At 41.1% G+C, this 24,839-nt stretch overlaps 1 protein-coding gene across 1 annotated transcript; it reads left to right on the top strand.

The window, feature by feature from the left end:
• The first annotated feature begins 389 nt into the window (after positions 1-389).
• On the top strand, positions 390-24,615 carry SPRYD7 (SPRY domain containing 7). Its single transcript, XM_012506854.2, has 6 exons — positions 390-477; positions 1,253-1,534; positions 6,519-6,635; positions 9,560-9,726; positions 15,681-15,783; positions 22,169-24,615. Exons 2-6 carry the CDS (start codon positions 1,429-1,431, stop codon positions 22,264-22,266), a joined length of 591 nt encoding a protein of 196 aa, XP_012362308.1. The 5' UTR covers positions 390-477; positions 1,253-1,428; the 3' UTR covers positions 22,267-24,615.
• Positions 24,616-24,839: the final 224 nt, after the last annotated feature.

Below are 24,839 nucleotides of genomic sequence, written 5' to 3'. Positions count from 1 at the left end.
GATCTAGGAACACAGGTTTGAGCTAGGTTAATTCTAGAGGTCGTCCCAGACATTTCCGGATGCCAAGCGGTATCTTACTTTTTTTTTTTTTTTTTTTTTTTTTGGAGACAGAGTCTCTGTTGCCCAGGCTGGAGCGCAGTGGCGCAACCTAGGCTCACTGTAACACCTCCGCCTCCCGGGTTTAAGCGATTCTCGTGCCACAACCTCCTGAGTGGCTGGGATTACAGGCGTGCACCACCGCACCCGGCTAATTTTTGTATTTTTAGTAGAGACGGGGTTTCACCATGTTGGCCATCCTGGTCTCGAACTCCTGACCTCAGGTGATCCGCCCACCTCGGCCTCCCAGAGTGCTGGGATTACAGGCGTGAGCCACCGCACCCGGCCTGAAGATGTAAAATCTACCACGGAAGGATGATCTAAGTGGCGAAGGAGATGACAGGTGACAGCCTCCTGTGTGGAAGCAGGAAGGAGCGAACGGTAGGAGCCGAAAGCTTCCCTCGGGACCCAGCAGACTTCCCGCAGCCTCCTGGGTTCCCATCACATTCCTCGGAAACCTCAGTGCACCAGACAGGGGGAGCTTGGAAGAGGCAGGTCAAGAATCGCCCCCGACCCCCGCCCCCTGCCGTCTGCTCCCAGGGCGGCCTCCCGCGCGCCCCGGACCGCGCAGCCCGATGGGCCAGGTAGGGTGCGTCTCTGCACCGAAAATGCATTAGGGTCCGCGTGAGCCCCGGTGCACATCCACAGTGCAGTCACTAACAGGCATTACTCCTGGGGCCCTCGTGAGTCTATTTAGCATGTGAGGGAAACCAGCCACGCCAGGGAGACGGGGGCTCTCCGTGGTGGCAAAGCCTGCTCAACCTGGGCCCGCGGAGGGAAACCTCGGAAGTCATTTCCTTTAGCTCCCCTTCCCCCAAACGGATTCGCTTCTGTCAATCCGTCCCTAGAAATAATGTCGATCCCGGGACCAAGGGGTGCTGCGTTTTAAAAATTCTGCATAGGAAAACCCCTGAGAGTACTGAGGGACAGACAGCCCCACTCACCTGTCAGCGCTGGGGGCGTGCGCGAAACCGCCCAAGGAGGAAAAACCAGCTGGTGCGCAGGCGCACGCCGTCCCTCATCCGCAGGCCCGCCACGCCACGCCCCTTGCCACGCCTCCGCGCGCCATAGCCCCACCCGTCTCCCCGGCCCAGCCGGGCCGCTAGCCCTGTCAGATACCTCCCCGGCCCCTTGATTCTCCGCGTCTTCCTCGCAGGCCAGCCTAACCTCAGCCTGCATTGCGCCCTCCCGGCCTAGAGTGTCGCTGTACCGGCCTCCGAGCTCCACACAGACAAGTCCAGAGCTCGGGCGGGGGCAGGAGACGGAGCTGAGCGGCGGGGGGCGGTGTCGCCTCGGTCTAGGGACGGCGGCGGAGTCGGTGGTCCCCGCGCGATGGCCACCTCGGTGTTGTGCTGCCTGCGGTGCTGCAGAGACGGCGGGACTGGCCACATCCCTCTGAAGGAGATGCCGGCCGTGCAGCTGGACACGCAGCACATGGGTAAGGGCCCTCCCTTCCCCAGACCCAAGGGCTCACGGGGGCCGGGCGCGGCAGGCAGGGGGACCTGCAGGGTCAGCGGGTCCCCACGCTGCCCCGCCGCGCCGGCGACGCTGCCCCGACACCATTTCGTCTCGCAGATCTCTCCAGAAGCCGGCGGACTCCACCTGGGCCCGGTTCTGTGTTTAAGGCTGCGCAGCCCTCTCTCTGTCATCGCGAGTGGGCGTGTGGACCTCCCATTTTCACAGGAATCTCCGAGGCTTCCTCCGAGATGTCACACGTCCTCAGGCGAGGGGGCGGAGAGTGCCCTTCTGGCGCGCCCCAATCAAAACCTACACATTTTCAGAATGCTTCTAGGTCCGCGCTTGCTCCTCCTCCTGCCCTGACTGTCGGTCCTGCCTCTTGAGCCCCATCATTTATAGATTGAATCCTATATTACTGGAAGTAATTTTCCTCTCATCTCCTAAAGTCAAAACAAGGCAGACTGCAGAAGTCTGAAGTCGCATCTCAGGTCAGAACTTGCCATTTCAACTAAAACCTCCCATTGCCCGACTCCTTAGTCACTGTGAGAGGTACTGTAATTTCATCTGACTGGCCTCTTCCCAACAGGTCAAACTGTTGCAAAATAAAATAGCACTTTGCTCCTTTGCATCTTGCTTTATCCTTTTAATTCCAAATCCATATAATTTATCTAACATTCTTCCTCTCCCATCATAGCCTCTTTCACCACCTTATTATTTCTGTTCTTAGACTTTTCCCAGGTAGTTTCATGCTTCTGGAATGTGGTTCTAGAAGGAGAGATTTCCCAATATAATTATTTCAGTTAGAGTACTGTCTTTTTGTGGATTATTTTATTCTAACTGTACTTCTGCACTTTTGATTTTTTACACATTTCTGATTGTTTAAAGGACAGTGCATTGAAATAAAAAGGCACTTCTTAATATTTATGGTAAAACTCTCTCGCCCAGTTTCCTTTTAATTCTGGAAACACTCTGCCCACTATATTTTTGTATAACACATACTAAATGTGATAATTATATAACCACCTTGTACGTGTGTATTTACTTTTAATTCTTAGATCTCCCAAATGTAGTACAGAACCTTAATGCATAAGTAATCTTTAAATTATTTTTTATCCGTCATCATTTATAGACGATGGAGTTCAAATCCTATAGTTTTCCTCAGAAAATATTTCCATTTCAGTTACTCATTTACTGAAGTGATATTTATTAAGCAACTATCAGGTGGCAGGCATTGTTATAAGTGCTGAGAATATAGTGAAGGACAACCATACATAGTTCCTGAAACTCATGATCAACTGCAGCACTTCTTCCTGTCTTTACTGTTAGACTCTTGAATTACTGCAGTCTGCTCTTTGGGGCATTCCTTTTCTCTGGCATCTGTTTCCTCTAGGAAGAGCTGGTCAGATATACTTATTCCACTATGTTTTATTTCTCCAAAGCTGTCCAGCAACTGTTAGCTACTAATTGGATGAAATAGAGTAATGTCATCTCCAAATTTTCTAACTGCATGGAAGTTTTTTCTTTTTTCTTTTTTCTTTTTTTGAGACAGAGTTTCACTATTGTTGCCCAGGCTGGAGTGCTGTGGCGCAATCTCGGCTCACTGCAACCTCCGCCTCCTGGGTTCAAGCGATTCTCCTGCCTCAGCATCTTGAGTAGCTGGGATTACAGGCGCCCACCACCACACCCGGCTAATTTTTGTATTTTTAGTAGAGACAGGGTTTCACCATGTTGGTCAGGCTGGTCTCGAACTGACCTTGTGATCTGCCTGCCTCAGCCTCCCAAAGTGCTGGGATTACAGGCATGAGCCACCGTGCCCGGCCAGGAAGTTTTTTCTTAGCCTGTCTTTCTATAAACTTAAATTATTCAATCACAGAGGAGCCTGATTTGAGAACCTGAATAAAATGAAAGAAAAGGGTTGTTGAGTTAGAAGAACATGTTTCAAGCATCAATTGATCTTGGCTTGAAAATAGAAACACGTGGATTTGGTTGTGTGAAAGATTATTATATTAAATAACCTAAAAAATGTGATTGCTTTTTTTTTTAACAAAATTGTCTGTATACTTCAAGTGATTATCTCTCAGGGTTGTCACTTATAATACAAAGTAATGTTGTATTACTTAAAACCACTTTGGAATTCCTCTTTTGGAATTTTCTGTGGCATAATTTTTGTAAGTATTATCATTGATGCCATATCTTTGGCTTTTAATTGTGAATTGACATTTTAGAAACAAATGACTTCCAAAGTAGCTACTTTGAAAGGGATACCGCTTATTTGGAAATTTATGTTTCTTAAAACATCCTCTGTGGCTATGTTTATGTGGCATTCTGGCTGTACTCAAATTTGCCTTGACTGTCTAAGCAGTACCAATCATTAAAAGCACAGATTCTAAAACCATCTGTTTACTTAAGAGAAATGGGATAAGCTTAAAATGATTCCCTAATGATTCATAAACACCCTGAATATTCTTTTTTTTTTTTTTTTTTTTTTGAGAGGGAATCTCGCTTTGTCACCCAGGCTGGAGTGCAGTGGCCCGATCTCAGCTCACTGCAACCTCTGCCTCCTGGGTTCAGTTAATTCTCCTGTCTCAGCCTCCTGAGTAGCTGGGACTACAGGCGCCCGCCACCATGCCTGGCTAATTTTTGTATTTTAGTAGAGATGGGGGTTTCACCATGTTGGCCAGGCTGGTCTTGAACTCCTGACCTCAAGTAATCCGCCTGCCTCAGCCTCCCAAAGAGCTGGGATTACAGGTGTTAGCCACCTCGCCTGGCCAAGAGTGTTTTATCCCATTGTGCTCTGCAAAAGTCCTGAGATTCTGATTGTAGTTGATTAGGTCATGTAGCAGTTCTTGACTCAGTTACTGTGGCCAAGAAATGTGGAGGGCACTGATTGCCTTAACCTAGATCAAATGTTGTACAACTGAAGCAGAGATTGAGTCAGCTTTCTTGCAGCTGTTTTGATCTCCAGAGGGAAGTCTGTCGGGAAAGGGAGAACAGATACTGCATGTCCACTACAAAGTGCTTAGCACAGCATATTAATTCATCCTTTATCAGTTATTTGATGAGCAGCTGCTTGATGCCAAGCACTGCATGGTCTTTGCCATCAAGGAGGATGCTCTCCAGTTGAAACTACTAGAGGTATATGGAGTAGCCAGATGCAAATTATTTATAGATGTACTTTCCCAGAATTTATTGGTTAACTTTTTTAATTAGAAAAAAAAGGATGCTAATGAATTTTCAGTAATCATACAATAGGATCTCAGTTTTGCCTTTTTTAAGGGAGAGCATCTCTTAACCAGTTTAGAATTGTGTTAGAATCTGAAAATTTTGTATTTCTCTTATGTATTGTCCCAAATAATTTTGTTTAACTGTTAATTCAACCTTTTGTTACTATGACCTAATTTTATTTAACACCTTCTGGAAGAGTCCCACACAGTTCTAATATTCAGATCTGCTTGGCTGGTACAGTTATTGCCAGCAAAGTGGTGGTAGTGGCCACAAGTATTGGGAGTTATATGCATTGGTGTATGGGCTATTTCTTACATATTAGAATTACGTAATTCTGTGTATTCTTACATGTTAGAATTATGTATATTCTCTGATATACGTTTTCCTAAATCAAATTGGTACTAGGATCACATCAGGAGACAGTGTCTCTCTTTCTCACTGTCATCTATAGATGTCGTTTCATCTAAAATAAAAATTTTCCACGAGAATAAAGTGCATGTAAGAATGTTAAAACCTTGTTTACATATTTGCAGTGTGATTGAAGTAGCTATCTTAATAAACATTTTAAGATCCTAAAGTTAGCAGTTTGTCACTGTCAGGTATTTCAACATAGATGTGTGTTCTTTTTCATATTCCTTGTACTCTTCAGTTCTTACATGACTAATGCACAAGTATAGTAGCTTGTATTTAGTAGGTATTCAGGTGGCTTTTAGTAAATTGTTTTAATTCATTTGAATAGAATTGAAAACTACCAGTTTACTAAAGTCTCTTGTGTTTATGTTTTGGTTTAAATTAAGAAATTTATGAAATCATCAAATTGGTTTCCTGGCTAAAAATTAAAGGAGTTAGTCTATTTCTACCTTAAAAGTGTTTTAAACGTTCAATATAATTCGGAGTTATTACAGTTTACTTGAAACTGCTTAATTAAAACTTACTTCTCTCGCCCAGGCCAGACCGCAGTGGTGCAATCTCAGTTCACTGCAACCTCCGCCTCCCAGGCTCAAGTGATCCTCCCACCTCAGCCTCTCAAGTAGCTGGGACTACAGGCTTATGCCGCCACACTGGCTAATTTTTGTATTTTTTGTAGAGATGGGGTTTTGCAAGGTTGCCTAGGGTGGTCTCAACTTCCTGTGCTCAGGCAGTCTGCCCACCTCGGCCTCCCAAAGTGCTGGGATTACAGGTATGAACCACTGTACCCAGAGTGCTTAATTAAAACTTATACATACAAATGAATATTACTTATAAGTGTTCTCTTAGGAAAAAGTAGTGAATTAAATATTTAAAATAATTCAGTTATATTTCAAAGTACTTACAGGGTCCCTATTTTTTGTGGACTGAGTTAGAACTGAACAAATTAATCCTGATTGTTGGATTGAAAATACAAAACTTGGCCGGGCACGGTGGTTCACGCCTATAACCCCAGAACTTTGGGAGGCCAAGGTGGGCGGATCACGAGGTCAGGAATTCAAGACCAGCCTGACCAATATGGTGAAACTCCCATCTCTACTAAAAATATAAAAATTTAGCTGGGTGTGGTGGTGCACGCCTGTAGTCCCAGCTACTTGGGAGGCTGAGGCAGGAGAATTGCTTGAACCCAGGAGGCGGAGGTTGCAGTGAGCAGAGATCGTGCCACTGCACTCCAGCCTGGGTGACAGAGCAAGACTCCGTCTCAAAAAAAAAAAGAAAAGAAAAGGAAAGAAAATACAAAACTTTACATAGTGTCTGCATTTTTTGTTTAGGAACAGATGTCGTTATTGTAAAGAATGGAAGAAGAATATGTGGAACAGGAGGTTGTTTAGCCAGCGCACCTTTACATCAAAACAAAAGCTATTTTGAATTCAAAATCCAGTCCACAGGTTGGTATAATGGTACTTTACTATTAAAAGTCCTAATTGTTCTAAATATTAAGAGTAATTTGTAACACATAAAAAAGATTCAGAAGGTAATATAAAAGCACCAAACTCTTAGAAGATCTGGGTCTTCCACCTCTTATTGTGTGATCCTGGGTAAATTAGTTAATTCAGTTAAATTAGGTTCAGTTTTCTCATCTATAAAATGGGTATTACAGGAGCTGCCCTTTCTGCCTCACAGGAACTCTATGTATGAAAGTGTTTTAAGACAAGACATGCTGGATAAATATAAGGCACTAGTATTTTTAATGGGATCCAGATGAACCCTCTTGTTTGGTCAAGCATATGAGGTCAAACATATAAGCAGCATATACTCTTGCTATTTATTTTAGGATTAAAGTCAATCTATTGATTCTGAGTTTTTCTTTTTTTTTTCTTTTTTGAGACGGAGTCTTGCTCTGTCGCCCAGGCTGGAGTGCAGTGGCGCGATCTTGGCTCACTGCAACCTCCGCCTCCCGGGTTCAAGCGATTCTCCTGCCTCAGCCTCTTGAGTAGCTGGGATTACAGGCACACACCACCACGCCCGGCTAATTTTTGTATTTTCAGTAGAGACAGAGGTTTCACCATGTTGGTCAGGCTGATCTCAAACTCCTGATCTCGTGATCTGCCCTCCTTGGCCTCCCAAAGTGGGGATTACAGGCATGAGCCAGAGTTTTTCTCTTAACTCAATTATTAAGATACCCTGATTCAGTGTTTTGAAGCAGTCATCAAATTCAGAATTCAGATAGAAGTCTGCAGTCTATATTTCTCTTTTTAAAATTTATGGAGTTTCTTGAACTGTAAAGCAATTCTGTGTGATTATAATAGGTTAGTTAACTCTGCCTGTATTGTATATGGGAAAACTTTTAAAATAAAAGCTTTATTGTAAAGTCGTCGGGCATAGTGGCTCACGCCTGTGATCCCAACACTTTGGGAGGCCGAAGTGGGCAGATCATCTGAGGTCAGGGGTTCAAGACCAGCCTGGCCAACATGGTGAAACCCATCTCTACTAAAGATACAAAAATCATCCAGGCATTGTGGTGGGCACCCGTAGTCCCAGTTACTCGGGAGGCTAAGGCAGGAGAATTGCCTGAACCCGGAAGGCAGAGGCTGCAGTGAGCAGAGATTGTGCCACTGCACTGCAGCCTGGGCAACAGAGTGAGACTCCGTCTCAAAAAAAAAAAGTGGCTGGGCATGGTGGCTCACACCTGTAATCCAGCACTTTGGGAGGCCAAGGGGGTGGATCACGAGGTCAGGCATTTGAGACCAGCCTGGCCAACATAGTGAAACCCCGTTTCTACTAAAAGTACAAAAAATTAGCCAGGCGTGGTGGTGGGCGCCTGTAATCCCAGCTACTTGGGAGGCTGAGGCAGGAGAATCGCTTTAACCCAGGAGGCAGAGGTTACAGTGAGCCGAGATCATGCCACTGCACTCCAGCCTGGGCAACAGTACAAGACTGTCTCAAAAAAACAAAAACAAAAAAAAACCAAGCTATATTGTAAATAAACTTCTAGTGAAATACCGCATCAGTAATGTGGGTAGAGAATAGGAAAATGAGAGTGGAATAAATGAATCTTACTATTACTTGACTAGCCTTGAATGAGATGAAATTTCCCCCTAGGGCTTATTTTCTAAATTAGTTTTATTTATTTATTTATTTATAGATGGGGTCTTGCTCTGTCACCCAGGCTGGAGTGCAGTGGCATGATTATAGCTCAGTGCAGCCTTGAGCTTCTAGGCTCAAGCAATACTCCTGCCACAGCCTTCCCAGTAGCTGAGACTACAGGCTCAAGCCACGTGCTTAGCTCTAAATTAGTTTTAAATAATGATTTTCAATGGGGCATGGTGGCTTACACCTGTAATTCCAGTGCTTTGGGAGGCTGAGGCAGGAGGATTGCTCAAGGCCAGGAGTTTGAGACCAGCCTGGGCAACATAGCACAACCCCATCTCTACAGAGAAAAGAAAAATGAGCTGGGTGTGGTGGCTTAAAATACTGGGTAAGAAAATGATTTTACACCTTATTGTTAATTTCTCCTCTCCATGATATTGCTTATGGTATATATTGTTTGTCACTCATTGTAGATGTAACAGCTGAAGACAGTATATTCCCACTTTTCAGAGGGAGAGCTTGAAATTGAACTCCAGGCCATTTAAATTCAATGTGTAGCTTTTTAAAAATCTTTTTGAGAGAATAATAATGATGATGATGACAGCTAGCATTTTCTGAATACTTATTGTGTGCTTTACTTACTCATGTTGTGGAGTACTTACACTGTTCCAAGTGCTTTACTTGGATTATCCTGTTGTATCTATTCATAACCTTGTGAGGTGAGTACTGTTAGAATCCTCAGTTCACAGATAAGGGAACAAAGAGAGATTAGGTAATTTGCGCAAGATAATGTAGCAGAGTCAAGATTTAATCCTCATTTGCACGATTCCAGGGCCCACTCTCTTATCTCCTAGGCTGCACTACATCTGTGGAGAACATAGTATAGTTTGCAAACTACTTTTATTTTATTTTATTTTATTTTATTTATTGAGACAGGGTCTGGCTCTGTCACTCAGGCTGGAGTGCAGTGGAATGATCATGGATCACTGCAACCTCAACTTTCCTGGCTCAAACAATCCTACCTCAGCCTCCTGAGTAGCTGGGGTTACAGGCACATGCTCCCATGCCCAGCTAATTTTTGTATTTTTTGTAGAGACAGGTTTTGGGCATGTTGCCCGGGCTGGTGCAAACTACTTTTAAAAGAAGATTTTTAAAAAAGAGTAATAGAACACAATTTAATGATAATACAGCACTTCCTTTAAAAAGTTTATACTCCCTTTTATAATAACTCCATGGTTGTAGTCTTCAGATTTTGAGGGCATTTAAACTATTATATTTTTAGGAATCTGGGGTATTGGTGTTGCAACTCAGAAGGTTAACTTGAATCAGATTCCTCTTGGCCGAGATGTGCACAGTCTGGTGATGAGAAATGATGGAGCCCTTTACCACAACAATGAAGAGAAAAATAGGCTGCCAGCAAACAGTCTTCCGCAGGAAGGAGATGTGGTGGTGAGTTCCCTCGTGGAGTTGCTTTCCACTGTAAACCACTAAACTTGAACTGCTTTTAGTATCTACAGCTTTGTCTGGGAGTTTGTGGTTTGAATTCCAAAGCAATGGGATTGGATCTAATGAGATGGTGCATTTTCCAGGAGAGCACTTGGTGTAGATGTTGCGCCCTACTCAACTGCCCCCTCTTTTTAGAGCTGCCACTGGCCGGGAAAATCAGTGTGAACCCTTATTTCTACTCTGGAGAATTAATGACAGGCTGTCTGCTGATCACATGTTCCTGTTTCTCTCACATTAGAGAAAACTTGGCCCACAATTCTAAAAGTTTGCTGAAGCTTATATTAGAAAATACTAGATATTTTTGAGGCTGGATATCTCTTAGGGAAAATGTTCACATTTATTTCTTGTTGTTGTTGGTTTTTTTTTTTTCTTAGAGTCTCACTCTGTCACCTAGGCTGTAGTGCAGTGGCATGATCTTGGCTCACTACAACCTCTGCCTCCCGGGTTCAAGCTATACTCCTGCCTCAGCCTCCCGAGTAGCTGGGATTACAGGCACACACCACCATGCCTGGCTGATTTTTTTGTATTTTTAGTAGAGACGGGGTTTCGCCATGTTGCCCAGGCTGGTCTCAAACTCCTGACCTCAAGTGATCCACCTGCCTCGGACTCCCAAAATGCTGGGATTACAGGCGTGAGCCACCGTGCCTAGCCACACGTTTATTTCTTAATTTGTTATGAAATGCTGTTAGAGAATTACAGCATTTTATCAGAAATGTTCATCTTCATTAAACTTAACCTAATTAAACTCTTCAGAGAACAGAACTCAAAATCCTAAAACTTGATTGTAGAAAAGTTTTTTTTTAGAAAGCAGAGGATAGTAAAAGTTACACGTTACTAAGACTTTTCTGTTTTTTACTCCTAACTGACTATATTTAACTCTTTACAAAGCTCGCACATTGAAAATGTAATCCAAAGATTTCTTTCTGTCTTTTCCAGATACTTCCTCCCACACTGCATTATCCAAAACCCCTCCCTATGCAGAGGTCAGGCTATTGATTGAGAACAGAGTTCTAGAGTCGCCTTCAGCCAAGGTGCCCTTGTACACCGAACCTTGGCTTCTCAATTCTGATATCAAGTTGAGAGGAATCCATGAATAATGAGAGGAAGTTTCTAATAAGATGATACAGATAAGAGAAATCCAGATTAATTAATTATGAAAAGGTACAGTATTTTAGAAAGAATGAAGAAAGGTGTGGAAATTAAGATTTTTAATTACGGCCTGATCTTCCTTCTCTTTTTTGCAATTTAAAAAATATGAACAACTGTAAGTTTTTAATTGTTGGAAGTTTTTTTTTTCCAGAATTGACTAAAGAAAAAAAGGAGATGAAAGGCATAAGCCATTTTAAAAATCTGCTTTTTCCCATTCTTTTTGAATAGTTGGTTCTGTATTTGTAGATCATTGCCAGATGCCCATAATATGGAACATCCTTATTCAAATGGTGATTTCTTGAAAGAGAATCCTGAAGTCAAGTTGATGCTGTCGACCTGTTTACCCTAAAAGATGAAATTCAAACATAAGAAAGGATAATCAGTAACAAATGTTTTTCTTTGTTGATGAACTGAAACTTCTACCTGCCTTCCTATCTCATTTCATTCATTGTAATGTCTGATAGCACAATGTGACAGACTGAAGAATGCCACTTTTAGTCTGTCAATGTTGTTAAATTAGACTTCGAGTTTTCATATGAGCTCATTCTCATAAAAGGAGAACTAAAACTATGAAATACATGCAGAGCCAAGAAAAGAAAAACATTACCCTGCCATTTTAATTAGTTCAAACACTGGAGAACAAATTTTACCAAATTGTTAACAGTGGCATGGAATAAGTAGAATGAATTATAAGACAGGAAAAGCATTCTCATGTGTTTAGAATATTAAGTCATGTACCATTCTCTGAGGAGAAATCAAGAAAAATAAGCTGTGAACATCTAACCAAATGATTATATGATTATATTCATATGATAATCACCCAGTACAGCACGGCCTGCTGCTACAGAACTAGAAAGACATACATGAAACAGTTTATGCTCACTTTCTCCTTTTTTTTTTTTTTTTTTTTTCTGAGATGGCGACTCGCTCTGTCGCCCAGGCTGGAGTGCAGTGGTGATATCTTGGCTCACTGCAAGCTCCACCTCCTGGGTTCAGGCCATACTCCTGCCTCAGCCTCCTGAGTAGCTGCGACTACAGGCGCCCACCACCACGCCTGGCTAATTTTTTTCATTTTTTACTAGAGACAGGTTTTCACTGTGTTAGCCAGGATGGTCTCCAACTCCTGACCTCATGATCTGCCCGCCTCGGCTTCCCAAAGTGCTGGGATTACAGGCGTGAGCCACCGCGCCTGGCCTACTTTCTCCTTATACATATAATTGTGAAAAGCACAAATTTCATTCTAACATGCATTTATCAGTTTAATTTTAGAGAAGTCTTATAAACATTCTATGTAATAATAACAATAACGAACACTTCTAAGCATTTATTTATTTATTTATTTACTGAGATGGAGTCTCACTCTGTTGCCCAGACTGGATTGCAGTGGCGCCATCTCGGCTCACTGCAACCTCCACCTCCAGGATTCAAGCGATTCTCCCATCTCAGCCTCTCTAGCAGCTGGGACTACAGGTGCATGCTACCACGCCTGGCTAATTTTTGTATTTTTTAGTAGAGATAGGGTTTCACCATATTGGACAGGCTGGTCTCGAACTCCTGACCTCGTGATCCGCCCACCTTGGCCTCCCAAAGTGCTGGGATTACAGGCATGAGCCACCGTGCCCAGACCTAAGCATTTATTATGGGCACTGTTCTAAGTGCCCGGCAAGGATTAAATTGTTTAATGCTCATAATGGCCCTTTGAAATAGGTATTATTATTATTATTTTTTTTTTTTTTGAGACGGAGTTTTGCTCTTGTTGCCCAGGCTGAAGTACAATGATGCAATCTCGGCTCACTACAACCTTCACCTCCTGAGTTCAAGCGGTTCTCCTGCCTCAGCCTCCTGAGTAGCTACAATTACAGGCGCCTGCCACCACTCCCAGCTAATTTTTTTGTGTTTTTAGTAGAGACAGGGTTTCGCCATGTTGGCCAGGCTGGTCTGGAACTCCTGACCTCAGGTGATCTACCCACCTCGGCCTCCCAAAGTGCTGAGATTACAGGCATGAGCCACCGCGCCCGTACGGTAGTAGTATTATTATCCCCATTTTACAGATTAAGAGAAGTTAAGTAACTTCTTATGTGAGTTAATTACAAAACTATATAGCTCAGCCAGATACTATGGCTCATGCTTGTAATCCTAGCACTTTGAGAGGCCAAGGCAGAAGGATCCCTTGAGCTCAGGAATTTGAGACCAGCCTGGGAAACATAGTGAGACCCCATCTCTACAAATAAATAAATAAATAAATAAAATTTAAAAAGAAAATTAGCCGGGCATAGTGGCATGCCCCTGTAGTTCTAGCTACTTGGAAGGCTGAGGTGGGAGAACTGCTTCAGCCCGGGAGATAAAGGCGGCAGTGAGCCATGATCCTGCCGCTGCACTCCACCCAGCCTGGGCCACAGAGCAAGACCTTGTCTCAAAAACAAAAACAAAAACCAAGGTCATACCTGAAGCAGTCTAATTTCAAAATCTGTTCACTAACCTGCACACAATTATTAATAAAGACATAGAACACACAGTATATTTTGCTATCATTTTGGCAGAATCAAACCCAGTTTCTTCATCATAGAATAGATTAGGTTAGAAAATACTTAAACTGGCCCATCACAGTGGCACACACCTATAATCCCAGCACTTCGGGAGGCTGAGGCGGGCGTATCACACTGAGCCAAGATCGCACCACTGCACTGCAGCCTGGGTGACAGAGTGAGACCCAGTCTCAAAATTAAAAAAAAAAAGGAAAGAAAATACTTGAACTAAACTATACTGAGGGTGGGACTTCTCACTTCTCACTTCTTTGGTACTGGGATTTTGCTACTACAGGCTTGGGTTTAAAACTTGCTTGTTTGAGGCTGGGCGCAGTGGCTGACACCTGTAATCTCCGCACTTTGGGAGGCCGAGGCGGGCAGATCATTTGAGGTCAGGAGTTCAAGACCAGCCTGGCCAACATGGTGAAACCCCATCTCTACTAAAAATACAAAAATTAGCCAGGCATGGTGGTGGGCGCCTGTAATCCCGGCTACTCGGCAGGCTAAGGCAGGAGAATCTCCTGAACCTGGGAAGCGGAGGTTGCAGTGAGCCAAGATCATGCCATTGCACTACAGCCCAGGTGACAGAATGAGACTCTGTCTCAAAAAAAAAAAAAAAAAACCAACAACTTGTTTGTTTGCAATCGGCCACTGGGGGATGAAACTGCCTGGATTACAACCTCACTAATCTGAACTGCTAGATTTCTGGTAGTCCCATAATGAGAGTAACATACTTTCTTTTTTATGTAAGTAAGTTTTTGTTTTTTAAAATGGAAACAGACTTTTTCATTAGAAAAGTGAATCCCAGCCATCAGTTAGCTTTATCACTATTATCTAAAGACACAAACTAAAGCGAAACAAAGGCAATCTATGTACTATTTATCTTTCTCAATATTCCTTAATTATTAATAATTGTTTAAGTTAACCCTGGCTTTGCTAAGAATTGAGAATCTTTCATAACCACTTACCACATTAGCTTCTCTGGGCTTTTGCTGTCTTACTTGTAAAGAGAGATAATTAAGACTAAGATGATCTATAAAATGTTTTTTTTTTTTTACCTCTAAAAAGCTTTTAACTTGATAGAATGTATCCACAGTCAGAAATCCTGAAATCCTTGAAGTGGTTTGCCTCTTGGTCTATGATGACTTCTCTATTGAAAGATCTCTGCTGTCTTTCAAGGGAAAGATCTCTTTTTGTTATCAGTTAGTAGCTATTGTATAAAGTTTTAAAGAGAGATATGGTGATTAAGAGCAAGTGTTTAAAGAGAGGCATGGTGATTTAGAGAGAGGTATTGTGATTAAGAGCAAGTATTCTGAAACCATACTGCATGGATTTAAATCACAGCTTTTCCACTTCCTAGCTGTGCAACCTTAGGTAAATTACTTAATCTTTCTGTGCTTTAGCTACCTCATCTGTAAAATGGGGATAGTAATACTGTCTTGTTGTGAGGATTAAATGAGTAAATATGAACTGCCTAGAATAGTAGCACTATTGGTATATAACATGGGCTAAGTCTTTTCTAGCCTTTTAACAATAATTATTAATATCACTAATTGTGATTTTTTTCCATCAATAGTGTACCGAGTAATTTTATTAGTGTTTTTAAAATCATTTGAGCTATTATTTTTCTGTTTTTTAACTTGAAACTAATTGCCAATTTTATTCAGTTGTAAACACCAGCTTTTCCTTGATAATACACTTGACACATTTGAAACCAAGGTAAGGAGATGTAGAAATGTGTTATTTCTTCCTGGAAATAAATTGTATAGAGATGTTTCTTCATAATTTGAAAACAGTGACAGGTAGTAAGTCCTGACAGTGAAAAAAACCTCATTGTTTTTCCTTCTTTAGATTAAATTCTGTAGAGAAAGAGCAGCGTTTTCTGTATGAGTGTAAAAGGTTTCTCTATTCATGGTATGTAGTACTTATATTATCTTAGCATTCAAAATATAAAATCCAGATTATACAAATATAATTCTAGGATTTAAACTGTTGGCTTTGTTTTACCTCTAATGTGGACTCTTGGGATGTTACCTGACTTTATCCCCCCTCATAATCACTACTAATTTTTTTAGCTCAGTTCAAGTAGCATTCTACCAAATTGTCAACCCTTAATGAAAATTGTTGTCAACCTATGCTTAGCTTTTTGTGTTTCCATACTTCCCAGTCAATGCTTTCTGATGGCTCAGCTTTTATGGAACATTTCTGTTTTTTCCTTTCTAGGGTATTACTTATGACCATGTCGAATTAAATGTATACTTGAATGGAAAAAACATGCATTGTCCAGCATCAGGTATACGAGGGACAGTGTATCCAGTTGTTTATGGTAAGCTAAAATAGTTCTAATGTATTATTACATATATATTAACTTTTGTTTGGCGTGTGTATCAGTCTGTTTTCATGCTGCTATAAAGACATACCCAAGACTGGGTACTTTATAAAGGAAAGAGGTTTAATTGACTCATAGTTCCGCAGAGCTGGGGAGGCCTCAGGAAACTTACAATCATGGCAGAAGGGGAAGCAAACACATCCTTCTTCACATGGCAATAGGAAGGAGAAGATTGAGCGAAGTTGGGGAAAGCCCCTTATGAAACCATCAGATCTTGTGAGAACTCGCTTACTATTACAAGAACAGCATGAGTGTAACCACCCCCATGATTCAATTACCTCCCACTGGGTCCCTCCACAACACATGGGGATAATGGGAACTATAATTCAAGATGAGATTTGGGTGGGGACACAGCCAAACCATATCAGCATGTATGTTACTTTTATAGCTATCATCTAGAAATCTGGACACATTGTTAATAAGGAACTTTTAATTGTATTTATTTATTTATTGTTTGAAACAGAGTGTCACTCTGTCACCCAGGCTGGAGTGCAGTGGCACGATCTCGGATCACTGCAACCTCTGCCTCCTGGGTTCAAGTGATTCTCCTGCCTCAGCCTCGCAAGTAGCTGGGATTGCAGGTGCCTGCCACCACGCCTGGCTACTTTTTGTATTTTTAGTAGAAATGGGGTTTCACCATGTTGGCCAGGCTGGTCTTGAACTCTTGACCTCAGATGATCCACCCGCCTCAGCCTCCCAAAGTGCTGGGATTACAGGCATAAGTCACCGCGCCCAGCCATAAGGACCTTTTTATATGGAATGTAGTCAGTAGGATATTACAATCCCACTTTGCAGGATTAAGGATAGTTTCTGTTCCCTATGTATTAAAATAAACTTGCTAAATACAATGATTATACTTAAATATGCAATAACCATACTCCCTTTTTCAACATGTAGTTTTATGTTTTAGGAAGTTTCAAAAAGCTTTACTGAATTTAGAAAACTTTTTCTGCAAGTTATTGGGAATAATTGCATGACCAGGAAACATAATTATAAATAATATTTTGGAATTAGAGATGGGAATTTTATGTAGACTACACATTAATAACCTTTACAAAATTCCCTAAATGTTAACCCTCTTCTGAGGGAAATAGTGACTTAGAATAGTTTCATACTGATTGTTTTGCTTTGATAGTCGCATATGTATAAGTGCTATTATTTCTATACAAGTGTATCCCTCCAAGACTTGGGCTACTTAAGAGATGACTCTATACCACTTAATTACTTTAAATTTTTGTTTTTTTGTTTTGATTTGTTTTGTGACAGAGTCTTGCTGTGTCCCCCGGGCTGGAGTACAGTGACCTGATCACAGCTCACTGCAGCCTCAAACTCCTGGGTTTAAGCAATCCTCCCACCTCAGCCACCCCAGTGGCTGGGACTACAAGTGTGCACCGCTATTGGGATTACAGGCGTGAACCACCGCATCTGGCCTACCTTAATTTTTATTATAGAAAATTCCAAACATGTACAGAAGTAAAAAGAATAGTATAATAAACCCTCATATACCCATCAGCCAGCTTCAAACAATTATCAACTTGTAACCAATCGGGTTTCATCTACACTCCCCCACCCCCAATGCTGCCATTGTTCTTCACTTACCCTCCTTGGGTTATTTTGAGGCAAATGCCAGATAATATATAATTTTATTCATAAATGTTTTATTTGTATCTCAAAAAAAGGTCTCTCTGTCTTTTTTTTTTTTTAGAAAAACATAACCACAATGTCTTTAGCAATCCATTCTGCTTTATTTTTTATACTATCAACTTTTTTTTTTTTTTTTTTTTGGGACAGAGTCTCACTCTCATCCAGACTGGAGTGCAGTGTTGTGATCTTCGCTCACTGCTGCCTCCACCTCCTGGGTTCAAGCTATTCTCGTGCCTCAGCTTCCAGAGTAGCTGGGATTAGAGGTGTGTATCACCATGCCCAGCTAACTTTTGGGTTTTTTGGTATTGTTTTGTTTTGTTTTTTTTGAGACAGAGTCTTGCTCCATCGCCAGACTGGAGTGCAGTGGCGCGATCTTGGCTCACTGACACCTCTGCCTCCCAGGTTCAAGCGATTCTCCTGCCTCAGCCTCCCGAGTAGATGGGACTACAGGTGCGCGCCACCACACCCAGCTAATGTTTTTATTTTCAGTAGAGATGGGGTTTCACCATGTTGGCCATGATGGTCTTGATCTCTTGACCTTGTGTTCTGCCCACCTTGGCCTTCCAAAGTGCTGGGATTACAGGTATGAGCGCCTGGCCAACTTTTGTATTTTTACTAGAGACGGGGTTTCACCATGTTGGCCAGGCTGATCTCAAACTCCTGAGCTCAAGTGATCTGCCCACCTCGGCCTCTCAAAGTGCTGAGATTACAGGCATGAGCCACCATGTCCAGCCTATTTTATATTATCAACTTTAAATAGGTATATGATTTTTCTGCCTGTAGTTTTAGTAAGTCTAAAAATATTTTCTCATTTAAGTTCTTAAATTTGGGTTATAATAAGAACTAATTAGGACTGGCACGGTGGCTCACACCTATAATCCCAACACTTTGGGAGGCCGAAGCCGGTGGATCACTTGATGTCAGGTGTTTGAGACCAGCCTGGCCAACATGGTGAAACCTCATCTCTACTAAAAATACAAAAAATTAGCCAGATGTGGTAGCGCACTCGTGTAATCCAAATTACATGGGAGGCTGAGACAGGAAAATCGCTTGAACCCGGGAGATGGAGGTTGCAGTGAGCCGAGATCATGCCATTGCACTCCAGCCTGGACCACAGAGCAAGACTTCGTCTCCACGAAAAAAAAAAGAAAGAAAAAGAAAGAAAAATAACTAATTAGGCCAGGCACGGTGGCTCATGCCTGTAATCCCAGCAGTTTGGGAGGCCAAGACAGGTGGGTCACTTGAGGTCTGGAGTCCAAGACTAGCCTGGCCAATATGGTGAAACCGGGCGTGGTGGCACACACCTGTAATCGCAACTACTTGGGAGGGTGAGGCGGAGAATCACTTGAACCCAGGAGGCAGAGGTTGCAGTGAGCCGAGATCACACCACTGTGCTCCAGCCTGGGTGACAGAGCAAGACTCCATCTCAAAAAAAAAAAAAAAAAAAAAAGAACTAATTAAATTTTTTGTAGTTTACTATAAAAGCGGCACTGATGCAGTGACTCATGCCTGTAATCCCAGAACTTTGGGAGGCTGAGGTAAGAGGGTTGCTCAAGTCCAGGAGTTGAAGACCAGCCTTGAGCAACATAGTGAGAACACGTCTCAACAAAAAATTTTAAAATTATCCAGGTGTGGTTGTGCGTGCCTGTGGTCCCAGCTACTTGGGAGGCTGAGCTCAGAGGATCTCTTGAGCCTGGGAGATGAAGTCTCCTGTGAGCAGTGATCGTGCCACTGCACTCCAGCCTTGGCACCAGAGTAAGACCCTGTCTCAAAAGCAAAATAAAATAAAAATAATAAAATAAAAATAGCAGTATCAATGGTGACAAACTGGGATGTCAGAATTATACAATAACAAATATAAATAATATGATAATAGCCAAAGCTTGTGATTACCTTTTAGTTTAAGGTTTTCATTAGCCTTCTTTTCTCCTAAATTACTTTTCAGTCATTTTACCTTCTGTGTCCTTGCACGTAAATGTGTGTTTTAAAACTCAATTTAGTATTGCATATTGGGTAAGCCTAAAAGCAATTCCTTTATTTACTTGAGTAAATGGAAATTTAGCTTGATATTTGAAATAGGTTAGCCTGAGAAATAAAATAAATATCAGTAGAATGACAGTTATACAGGTTAACTGTAGCAAATAAGTTTAATGCTCTAAACTGTTTCTTTTATTCGGCATTATTTGTAATGTACTAAGGTTATAGATACTAAATTATATTTCATAAATTGAACTCATAAATCAGTCCAATTAAACCAGGTATTTTAATAGCCTGATCCTATCAAAGATAAAGATAAAACTTAAATCCCTTTACCCTTTTATCTTCCATCCCTAATCCTTGATCCATCCAGTTATTCATTTTGTCTCTTCTTACACTCAACCTATGGAAAGAAAAAGACTGCATAACATTGAAGAAGTGTGGTTACAAAGTTATGACTTCCTGGCTGGGCGCAGTGGCTCACGCCTGTAATCCCAGCACTTTGGGAGGCCGAGGCAGGCGGATCACGAGGTCAGGAGATCGAGACCATCCTGGCTAACAGGGTGAAACCCCGTCTCTACTAAAAATACAAAAAATTAGCAGGGCGTGGTGCCGGGCGCCTGTGGTCCCAGCTACTCGGGAGGCTGGGGCAGGAGAATAGCGTGAACCCAGGAGGCAGAGCTTGCAGTGAGCTGAGATCTTGCCACTGTACTCCAGCCTGGGTGACAGAGCGAGACTCTGTCTCAAAAAAAAAAAAAAAAAAAAACAACAAAACAAAAACAAAGTTATGACTTCTAGCCTAATCTGAGCTCTCAATAATTTTCAGCAATTCTTTGTGCATGTCTGTGCATTCTGTGCTTCTTGCATTCTCTGTTTATCCTCTGAAAATGCATTGCCTTCTACTTTACAAAAAAACAGGCAATCACAAGTGAACTCCAGCTTCCCTCTCTTCAAGTCCAATCCTGCCTTCTTTCCATCTCATCTCAGAAGTGTTGCTCTGCATGTTGCAAACACTCTATCTGTAGTCTGGGTTCCAAACTCCCCAACTCTGGAACGTCACTTTGTCAGTTATTTCATCAATATTTCATGTCACGGCCCTCCCTCTTCAGTGCTTATAAACATTCTAAGTCCCATCCCAAATGCCCTTCTTTGGGCATGCATCCCTTACTAGTCCTGTGTTTCCCCTTCCCTGGGTAGCCACATTTCTTCTAGAATAACCTACATCTGCCATCTTTATTGTTTTTCTTTCTTTTTTTTTTAACATTTAGGTTCGGGGGTACATGTGAAGGTTTGTTACACAGGTAAACTGATGTCACGGGGGGTTTGTTGTATAGATTACTTGACTAGCTCAGGGGTAGAGCATTTGACACCTTTATTGTTATTGTTTGTTTGTTCTGCAACCCAATCCAGCTTCCATTACACCACTCATTGAAACCACGCTTGTTAAAATCACTGGTGACTTCATGAATGTCAAATCCAGTATTTACATTTTTTTCTGCATTTATGCTAAAATATAAAGTATACAGTAATGTGCATTAAACTTATATGTGCAATTTAACAAATAGCTATCAAGTGAACACTCACATTATTACCACTTAGATCAAGAAATAGAACATCTTCTTGGCCCAGATGCAGCCTGCACCACAGCTGCATTCCTCACCCAGGGGGAGTAATCACTATTGGATGGCAGTGCTAATTATTTACTTGCTTTGCTTTACGGTCATGTTTTGTTTTGTCATCACCAGGGTCAAGGTAATGAACATATTCAGCACCCCAAAGGTTTCCTTCTGCCTCTTATATCCTACTGACCTCTCCCTACCCCAGCCCCAACCAAACAACCACTGATCTGCTTTCTGTCACTACAGATTAGCCCGTATTTTCTAGAGTATTATATTAACAAAATCATATGGTCTTTTCTTTTGGTCTGGCTTCTTTCACTCAGCACAATTATTTGAAGATTCATTTATGCTGTAGCATATATCAATAATTCATCAGTTTTTATTGCTGAGAAGTGTAGCATTGTGTGGATATTTCACAATTTCTTTATCCTTCACCAGTTGATGAACATTAGGGTTGTTTCCAGTGTGCAGCTATTACAAATAAAGCTATTGTGAACATTTGAAAATATGTCTTTGGATATACACATTCATTTCTCTTGAGTAAATACAAGTAAAAACATTTAGAAGCTGAGTAAGGCCTGCAGTCTAGTTCACAGTAGTGTACCAATGTCAGTTTCCTGGTTTGGATGTTGAGCTGTAGTCATGTAAGATGTTACCACTGGGGCAAACTGGACAAAGGGTGCACTGGACTCTTAACATTTTTGCAACTTTCTGTGAATCTATACTGTTTCAAAGTTAAACATTTTTTTAAAAAGTAATATATCTTAATTATATAAAATTGAGAAAATACAGATAAGCAAACAAGAAAAAAATTACCCATACTCACATCCTCTTGAGAGAATTACTAATAATATTTTTATATATATCTTTCCAATGTTTTTGACAGATAGATTTTGATTTTTATTGTGGCTGTTTTTACCCATAGGATTATGTTTTGTAACGGGGACAGCAGATATATTTATTTTTCTTACCTATTAATATTGTAGTATTATGGAGACAGTTTATTTTATTTAATAATTATGTATTCATTGAAATTAAAGTATTTGCTTCTAATTTATTTTCTTTCTTTTTGTATCCTTTAGTTGATGACAGTGCAATTTTGGATTGCCAGTTCAGTGAATTTTATCATACGCCTCCACCTGGTTTTGAAAAAATATTGTTTGAACAGCAGATCTTCTGAATGTATTTGTTTTTAAAACTTGTATTTCTGCACTGTTAAAAAATGTTCATCATTTAATAAAACTTTATCTGGCCTATAGATGAAAATATATTCTTAAAAATATGCTTGTTGATGCTGTCTAAGGAACCAGTGTATTCAGTATACCACTCTGAAGTTGTGATTTAAAATACTTTATGTTTTGTGAAATGAAAATAAGCATTTGGGCAGTTTATTTAATTCTTATTTAAATAAATAGAATTATGGGTTTAATTAACAGTATAACATGACTGTATATACATATATATATTTAAAGGGGACTCTTTCTTACATAATATATTTGTTTTGATAGAGATGTAGAGTTGGGTGGGTGTTTTTGTCATTCTGAAGTTTAGACCTCATTAAATATTTGAGGTCTGCAGTTGGATAATTTTGCCGCTTAGTGTCCTTTTTTATATACAATATAACGAAGTGAGAGAAATTTATATTATTGGCAATTTCATTTTTGGCAATCTATTTCTGTATCATGTGCCACTTTTCTTAAAACTTAAATTGCTTATTTTGTTATGTAATGTCATTGCTTTTCATTTGCTTTGTGAAAGGAGATAAACGTTTCAGTAATTGTCAGAGCATTTTGTTGCCTCAGGCTGTGTTACCTCAATTTCAGAGTAAGTAGTGGTTGATTAGTAATGTAGTGTACACTGGCAGACATCTAGAATAGTATGATGCTTTACATTTAAATGAGGTTATTCTTTTAAGGACTTTTATTTGTATGTTTTCTGTAAGGAATAATAAAATAATTGTAATTAAGGAATATACCGTACTATATTAAACACATTCTAACTATTTTGTTAGTTATACACTAAATTCACATCACCTGTGATTATTTCAGTTCAGAGATAAGTGAATCCCCTTCATGACCCTGAGTCTTTGCCTTGTTCTTAAGAATCACTGTCCTTTAGTTAACGCCCTGTGACCTGAACCAATCACTCTATACATCTTTAGATACGTTGTCTGTTTTCAAATGAGCATGGCAAAGATGCATACATTTCCCTCCTTTTATCAACTAGAAACAGTACATTGTTCAGGAAAACATGGGTGTTAGAATTAGAAAGAGATCCAAATTGTGGTTTTGCTGCTCATCCTATTTTCTCCTCTCCAAGTCTCAGATTCCCATTTATAAAAGGAGCAATCATACTGACATAAGATTTTATGATTAAATAAGGTAATACATATATAACACCTTAATAATCATAGGCACTTGCGCCAGGTGCAGTGGCTCACGCCTGTAATCCCAGCACTTTGGGAGGCCGAGGCGGGAGGATCACAAGGTCAGGAGATCGAGACCATCGTGGCTAACATGGTGAAACCCTGTCTCTACTAAAAAAAATACAAAAAAAATTAGCCAGGTGTGGTTGGCGGGCACCTGTAGTTCTAGCTACTCTGGAGGCTGAGGCAGGAGAATGTCTTGAACCCGGGAGGCGGAGCTTGCAGTGAGCCGAGATTGCCCCACTGCAGTCCAGTCTAGGCGACAGAGTGAGACTCTGTCTCAAAAAAAATAAACAAAAATCATAGGCACTTAATAAGTGTAGTTTCCTGGATGGTAAAGCATCAGGGAAAGTGGTGTTCTTTTTTTTTTTTTCTTGTTTTTTTTTGAGACGGAGTCTCACCTTGTCACCCAGGCTAGAGTGCAGTGGCGCGATCTCGGCTCACTGCAACCTCTGCCTCCCAGGTTTAAGCGATTCTCTTGCCTCAGCCTCCCGAGTAGCTGGGACTACAGGTGCCTGCCACCACGCCCGTGTAATTTTTGTATTTTTAGTAGAGATGGGGTTTCACCATGTTGACCAGGCTGGTCTCAAACTCCTGACCTCATGATCCACCTCCCTCGGCCTCCCAAAGTGCTGGGATTATAGGCGTAAGCCACCGTGCCCGGCCAGAAAGTGGTTCTCATGATGCGCCTCAGACCGGCAACATCAGCATCACTGGAACTTATTAAAAATGGACACTCTCAGAACCCACCCCAGACCCACCAAATCAGTTTGAGAACTGCTGTTCAGTAGAGAATTATTTGCCTACTGTAAATTTTCTAAGGATTTATGATGGGCTATTTTTGACCCATAGGCTCAGAGAATCCTGTAAAATCCTTTTTTATTGTTTATTCGGCAAACAAAAATGTGACAATATGCTTTGAAAACATAGATATACTTGAGTAACATTTATTTACATAAATCTCAAATTTTACTTCTGAAGGTATATGAAATTTAGCTATGTATGTATTATGCATTTTGTCTGGCTTTCTATCATAATTTTAATTTGTAAAGAATGTGCTTACTTGGGAAAGCAAATTAAAGTGACTACTGTTTGCTATCGTTATGATGTTATCTACCTCTTTTTTATATTTTTTTAAATTTAATTTAATTTTGTTTTATTTTGAGAGAGAGTCTTGCTGTATCACGAGGCTGGAGTGTAGTGGCACAATCTCAGCTCACTGCAACCTCCGCCTCCCGGGTTCAAGCAATTCTTCTGCCTCAGCCTCCCAAGTAGCTGGGACTACAGGCGCACACCAACATGCCTGGCTAATTTTCACACTTTTAGTA

This window comes from Nomascus leucogenys, chromosome 5 (assembly GCF_006542625.1).
Source record: "Nomascus leucogenys isolate Asia chromosome 5, Asia_NLE_v1, whole genome shotgun sequence".
Lineage (NCBI taxonomy): Eukaryota > Metazoa > Chordata > Mammalia > Primates > Hylobatidae > Nomascus > Nomascus leucogenys.
Note: the sequence above shows the minus strand (reverse complement) of the source record. Positions and strands in the feature narration are given on the sequence as shown.